General features: G+C 43.4%; 1 protein-coding gene across 1 annotated transcript in view; it reads right to left on the bottom strand.

The window, feature by feature from the left end:
- Positions 1-7,500, bottom strand: part of LOC308291794 (ankyrin repeat and SAM domain-containing protein 1A) — a gene marked incomplete at its 5' end in the record, with an annotated part of 149,921 nt that overhangs the window by 59,411 nt on the left and 83,010 nt on the right. The window contains 2 exons of the mRNA XM_080733927.1: positions 5,138-5,417; positions 6,199-6,572. Of these exons, the coding sequence (XP_080590053.1) occupies positions 5,138-5,417; positions 6,199-6,572 (654 nt within the window). The remainder of the gene's footprint in view (positions 1-5,137; positions 5,418-6,198; positions 6,573-7,500) is intronic.

Here is a 7,500-nt window from a genome sequence, read left to right as displayed (position 1 = left end):
ACACACTGATGTAGAGCAGTGGTTCTCAACCTTTTCAGGCTGTGACCCCCAAAATAATCATATGTGTCCCAGCACGGCTGACGGCTAGTCATTGAAGTTTTTTTCATTTTCATAGCTACAAAATGATATATTGGTTGTGGAGATTGACCCAACAGTTTTGAAGATATGGCTTATAGAATGATGCCATGCTGAAATACTACTTTTGAGATATTCAAGTTCTAAATAAATTTCTAACCTGCAATGACCTGCATGATATCTCACATTAATTAAAAAAAGGTCTTATTTACATGCAGAGTTAAGCTCTGGCGTTTAAGTGAAATGTAGCCTGATATTTATTAAATGCTTTTGTGGTATCACATTTTAGTGAAAAAAAAAAGTAATTTCTGTGGTCTAAAGTAGTGGCTTCTGAAATGACTGCCCCTGTGTCACACTCAGTCACATATTTGAATTTGATAATATTTGGAATTTATTTGGACACTTGAAAAATATTTAGTATAATTTTAAACTTGAAGTACAAAGTTATTTTCAGTCAGTTCTAACCATAATGGCTGTTATCTCAACGTTTTTCTCACAAAATAATCACAAAAATATCCTCACTGTCGGGGGAAATGTCTATCTGCCCGGAAAACGATCAAAAGCACTTCCGGTTCGTCTGCAGAGAAGAATGATGTCATTGGTTTTTAGACCAATGGTGAGACAGAGAAGGGCTCGCGACCGTTGTTTTCGGATCATTATCGTTTATTTCGTTTTGAATCACCTATTGCGTAATATTACGTATCCAGCTGATATTGTGCAAGAATTGCGTAATAGTGAGATCAGGCTATGATAGTGTGATGATCTTATAACAGTCATGCAGTGGAGTCATGTTTAAATGTTATTAGATGGTCATGTATTGTGTCATACAGCCAGATGTTTAAACAGCCTTACTCTTGAGCACAGCTATAAAACAAGGCCACATGAAAAGCATTGTGACCAGGGACGTGCTGGGCCCCTGATTCAGCCCGGGAAAAAGAGTTGTAGAGGCCCTCATTGTGCGCTATAGAGAGATCTCTCTCTATAGCGCTGCTGCTACTCAAAGATTTGTGACAAAGTGACAAGCGAGGCGTTGTGTGCTTGTAGATCTGCTGTTTTCACGACTTTTGTGTGACGGCCTTGTATGATGAAGCAGTGCTTTACTTTGCGAAGTAAAGGCTGACATTGTATTGTTATGTTTTTCCTAATGGCCGGCCTTTTAGCTCCCCCCCCCCCCCCCCTCCCCTACATGTTGGACATCAGAGGATGATTAAACTGTGCAGCTAAACTTAATTTAAACTAAAACTAAAACTAAAGAGGAAGGATTAAGGGGTTGGGATTGGGCTGGGGTTCTGTGATGTTTGGCTTTGGTAATTGTAGTGAAATTAGTTCATTCTTAATACTTTAGGATCAGGGATCAGCAGGCAGCCTGGGGGGAGGTTGTCTCTCAGGTGAAACAGATTGAGCAGCGCTGGTTCACCAGGGTGTGTAATTACACCAGCAGGCAGCCTGGACAGCAGTGTTCTGCACACTCAATATTTAGTTATGTTGTTAACACTTGGGAGGCCAAACTCGTTCAGGAACGAGTTAAGGCCACTGGGTATCACCACGCCAAACTCGTCCCTGAACGAGACAACAAAGGGTTAACTGTACGTGCAGCTGCCTGCCCTCTGAATGACCCGAGTCCATACGTCACCCCGTAGCAGAGAGAGAGAGAGAGAGAGGGAGAGAGAGAAAATAGCGGAGGCTGGTTACATTGATTTCCATTCTACTCTGAAACATAAAAAGGGCTTTATCTCTGAATGAGGTGAAAATAACGCCAGGGAAGCAGAGATCTGATTGTTTTCACGGCGACACTATAACGCGATGGTTGGCTCCCGTTTGGATTTTAGTTTCGCGAGCTTTTGTAAACAAAGGGATTATCCTCCTCAATCGTCAGTGGACACCCACGTGCACACGCACAAAGCTTCTGAGGCTCTTCAAAATAAAGCGTGAGTGAGCGCCGGCAGCAGCAACAGCTAGAAATGTTATAAACCTGAGCAGCCCATGTGTTAATGCATAATGCTTATTACCAGTAAGACTCCCTAATCAGGAGATAAGCGACCGTCAGGTCGCAGCGTGATTTTAGAGCAAAATGTGTAGGAGCAGTGTCCAAAAATGTGTTCGGAAAAATCGGCCTGATGGTGGCGCTATATGGGACAGATCCATGTTGATCAGATGAGTGTAGACATATCGTGTACCGATTTGTGTGATTTTAGGGCAAAATTTGTAGGAGCAGTGTCCAAAAATGTGTTTGAAAAAATCATCCTGATGGTGGCGCTATATGGGACAGATCCATGTTGATGAGATGAGTGTAGACATATTGTGTACCGATTTGTGTGATTTTAGGGCAACATTTGTAGGAGCAGTTTCCAAAAATGTGTTTTTGGAAGAATCGGCCTCATGGTGGGGCTAGAAGAGGGGCATGTGAGAATTGATGGGTTGAGGTTGTGGTTCGGCAGGCAAGGAGTGTGTGTGTGCGAAATCGGGTCAATCATGGCGGAGATATGAGCAGGGACGTGTGACTGACTGACAGCTGTGGAGGTTTTGATAGTAACTGCGACCTGACGGTCGCAATGACAGGCTACTTCACTGGCAACTTTTAAAACTCTTCTTAGAACTCAATTTTATAGAATGGCCTTTAGCTAGAGTATGGGTTTATTTTTTTTTATTTTTTGCAGTTGGTATTGTTTTACATGGATGTATCAGTGCTTTTGTTGGTGATTTTTGTTGGTTTAGTTTTTCTTCTCCCAACACTGTTGTTGAGGCTTTGTGATGTGAAGCACTTTGTAAACTTAGTTTATATTCTGGCTCAGCTGGCATAAAGACATTACATTAACACAGTGTTTACAGCACACTTCAAGAATATATACTCATTAAACTCATACTCATTAAACTATCATTTATAATATAATATAATATAATAATAGAATATATACTCATTAAACTCATACTCATTAAACTATCATTTATAATATAATATAATATAATAATAGAATATATACTCATTAAACTCATACTCATTAAACTATCATTTATAATATAATATAATATAATAATAGAATATATACTCATTAAACTCATACTCATTAAACTATCATTTATAATATAATATAATATAATAATAGAATATATACTCATTAAACTCATACTCATTAAACTATCATTTATAATATAATATAATATAATAATAGAATATATACTCATTAAACTCATACTCATTAAACTATCATTTATAATATAATATAATATAATAATAGAATATATACTCATTAAACTCATACTCATTAAACTATCATTTATAATATAATATAATATAATAATAGAATATATACTCATTAAACTCATACTCATTAAACTATCATTTATAATATAATATAATATAATAATAGAATATATACTCATTAAACTCATACTCATTAAACTATCATTTATAATATAATAATAGAATATACACTCATTAAACTCATACTCATTAAACTATCATTTGGTCTCCACTCCAGGGGGTGTTTCATCATTATAATAATTTTGTCACATATTTACACATACTGTAAGTGACATCAGTCCTCTGCCTGCAGCAGCGGTTGGACACACCGTGGCTCGGGAGAAGTTAGGGGTTAAACGTCTTGCTCAGGGTCACTTTGACACGTCACTGAGGCATTGGAAATAGGGATCGAACCCGAGACCTCTGGCCTGTCCCATACAGACAGGCTCTGTAAGCATTGAGCTGTGGCCGCCCCCATACAGAGACTGTCCCATCCAGAGCATTGAGCTGTGGACCCCCCCCCCCCCCCCCCCCCCATACAGAGGCTGAATGCCACAGAACAACCATGTGTTGTGTAGAGAGACTATGACAGTCTGTCTGAACTAACATGATGTTCTTCTACATTCATTCACTAACAACTGGTACTGTTGAAGGGAGATGAACTACAGAGTATCAGTGTTGAAGGGAGATGAACTACAGAGTATCAGTGGTGAAGGGATATAGAGCAGGGTTCCCTAATAGGCGGCCCGCGGGGGGGCTACAGTCAGGGCTACAGTCAGTACCAACCCCAGTAATAATGGTGGTATAAGAGCAGCAACAACACTAGTATATCGTTCTGATAACACTGATAGTATCGATACAATCAATTCTTTGCACTGCTGATTCGATACAAAATAAAACGATACGATTCAATTTTAGCTGTTTTCATTTCGATATACTTCGATTTTTTAAGTTAAAAACGATATTTCGATACAGTTACTATATCGTTACACCCCTAGTACAGAATACATTCATAAGCTCTGAACCATTCTTGACTCACACATATTTTCCTCCTGTGATCTCATGGCTGAAGCTCCACTGTGTATTAGCTCATTATGTTGCAATGAGGACACATGTATGCTGCTTTCTCATAGCATATCACACAGGCCTTGTACCTCCATATTTCACTTTGCTATGATGTGAGAGGTTTGGTGGGGAGGGAACAGAGTGTGGTGTGAAAGCTCAACTTTACAGAGTTCTTCCTGTTATTAGCAAACTATAATATTCATAAAATGTATAAAAAAAAGAAATGCGGAAAACACAAAGATCTTTCCAGGTGTCATGCTGGCCTCTTGGTCGTACTAATAACAACGTTGGATCCATTGGGACGTTGGGTATGTGTGATATATTTGCTCTATGTTTTCACTTTTAAGCGTGTTTCTTAACTTGCTACAGCGGCTCGCTAAAGCTCTCTATTTCTGTCAGACACCAACGCTTGTGTATCTCATCATGACTATTATTGTGAACAACTGTATAATTATTATTATTATAGGATTATTGTAAACAACTGAACGTACAGGCCTTTTACCATCTCACGGTCGGAAACATTTTGCCAAAAAAATAGCCGATCTACGAGCTTGCAAATCGTCTACTCTTGGCAAAGAGCACATTATTTTCAGGTCCCTTTTAACCATAAAAGGTGAATTGATCCCAGTGCATGACGGAAGACAATTTCACGATAAATCTAAATCTCCACGATACGACTACCGTGTGTGCGTGTGCGTGTGTGCGTGTGTGTGTGTGTGTGCGTGTGTGCGTGCGTGCGTGTGTGTGTGCTCCTACCTCGTCCCACTCAGAGGTGAAGGAGGGGCTTTTCTCCAGTCTCTTCTTCCCCCCCCCCGCCGCGGCGGCGCTGCAGTTTGACACCGACTCGCTGCGGCTGCCCAGGCCGCCGTGATGCAGCAGGTCCTCCTCGCCACCGGGGGGCGACACCAGCAGGTCAGAGTCCGACTTGGACAGGCTGCGCGCCAGCTTCAGGTCCCCGGGGTGGGGGGGCCGCGTCCCCCTCTCCCCCCCCGCCCCCTCCCCCCCCCACCACCTTGTTGACCGTGGCGTAGATGGCCTGGTGGAGGCAAATTAAGAATTAATTCATTAACCCATTCAGAACGGGTACACATTATTGTGTATCATTATTTTATGCTTTAACCAGTGAAAAAATAGCAGATATACAAGCTCACAGCGCGGCACCGAGTGCCGCGCTGTGAGCTTGTAGATCTGCTATTTTTGAAAAGTTGTGAACATTGGAATTTTGACCCGATTCTATAAGTGTCTTTTGAATCCTTCTAAGGTTTTTTTTTTTTCTTTTTTTTTTTAAACCCTATGTTTCTATGTCAGCAATCTGGCCAGCCATCGTCAAAGAAAAGGTCCTTTTCACTCCAATGGAGCTCAGTTAGTCTGTTCTTGAGAGACTACTATGTCAGTGGTTCTCAAACCTTTTCATGTGAAGGACCCCCAAAATGATATTTATTTGGCCACGGACCCCCCATCTCAAAATGTTTAGTCCCAGGGACCACCCAGAAGCAAAATTCAAAAAGGTTCGCTTAAAAAATACAGATATTCAAAGATTTTCACACATTTTCACGACTTTTCAAAAATAGCAGATCGAGGTAGTGATGCAAATGATTGATCAATTAGTTAATTTTATTGAATTAATTGAAAGTTGTAACCAGGGACTGGGGTCGCAAATTAGCCTCTGCATTGTTTTTTCTTGTGTCCCTGTCAAATAAACAAATGAATAATTAAAGTGCCATCTAGCCAGTGAACATCCTCACCTTGGGGTCGCAGTCTGTCAGGATGGCAGCCATGTTGGGCCTGCTGCTGCCTCCGCTGGCCGCCGGCGGTACTGCAGCCGCCGCGACGGCCGGCTGTTGTTGTTGCTTGACTTTGGAGGCTCCTCCTCCTTTTGGCTCAGCGGCCGACGATGACGACGCAGACGATGCTGATGATGGCAGCACCGTTGGCAAGGCTGGCAGCGGGCCCTGGCTGGAGGCTGGCACCGCTGGCACGTTGGCCCCGCCTCCTCCTCCTCCTCCTCCTCCTCCTCCTCCTCCTCCCCCTCCTCCCCCTCCTCCTCCTCCCCCTCCTCCTGCTCCCCCTCCCCCTCCCGGCACTCTGAAAGGCTCTTCGCCGCCCCGGCAGTCGAAGACGGGCGAGGATCCGTGCAGCAGGCCTGTGAACACCTCAGGGACCCCCTGGGACTGGTCCTCCTGGGAGGGGTCTGAGAGAGAGAGAGAGAGAGAGAGAGAGAGAGAGAGAGAGAGAGAGAGAGAGAGAGAGAGATGAGCTGGGTCTGAAGGGCAGCAGGACTGAATGACTGAATGACTGATCAGCAGTGGCTTAATAAGAACTCCTCTCCACCCACGCAAAACACACTGGAACAGAACTGTGATTGTTCCCTAGTTGGAGGGAGAGAGAGAGAGAGAGAGAGAGAGAGAGACTGACTGGAGGGCAGAGAGACATACGGAAAGAGCAGAGAGAGAGAGAGAGAGAGAGAGAGAGAGAGAGAGAGAGAGAGAGAGAGAATGACTGGAGGGCAGAGAGACACGCGGAAAGAGCAGAGAGAGAGAGAGAGACAGAGAGAGAGAGAGAGAGAGAGAGAGAGAGAGAGAGAGAGAGAGAGAGAGCGTGCGTACGGAGCAGAAAGGCGGACCCCCAGGCCAGTAGATTTCCAACAGAATTCCAACACGGCTGACAACAACAGCTTGCAACCATCTGATCTGATCTGCTCTGCTCTGCTCTTAGCCGGGGATCCATTTTCTCAGAATGGGAGAGGACCTGTGATGTTCTGTTCTCTCAGAATGGGAGAGGACCTGTGATGTTCTGTTCTCTCAGAATGGGGGAGGACCTGTGATGTTCTGTTCTCTCAGAATGGGGGAGGACCTGTGATGTTCTGTTCTCTCAGAATGGGAGAGGACCTGTGATGTTCTGTTCTGTTCTCTCAGAATGGGAGAGGACCTGTGATGTTCTGTTCTCTCAGAATGGGAGAGGACCTGTGATGTTCTGTTCTCTCAGAATGGGAGAGGACCTGTGATGTTCTGTTCTCTCAGAATGGGGGAGGACCTGTGATGTTCTGTTCTCTCAGAATGGGAGAGGACCTGTGATGTTCTGTTCTCTCAGAATGGGAGAGGACCTGTGATGTTCTGTTC

This window comes from Nannobrachium achirus (assembly GCF_963921795.1).
Source record: "Nannobrachium achirus genome assembly, chromosome: 9".
NCBI classification, from domain to species: Eukaryota; Metazoa; Chordata; class Actinopteri; order Myctophiformes; family Myctophidae; genus Nannobrachium; species Nannobrachium achirus.
The sequence above is the reverse complement of the archived record's forward strand: the minus strand, read 5'-3'. Positions and strand labels throughout refer to the sequence as shown.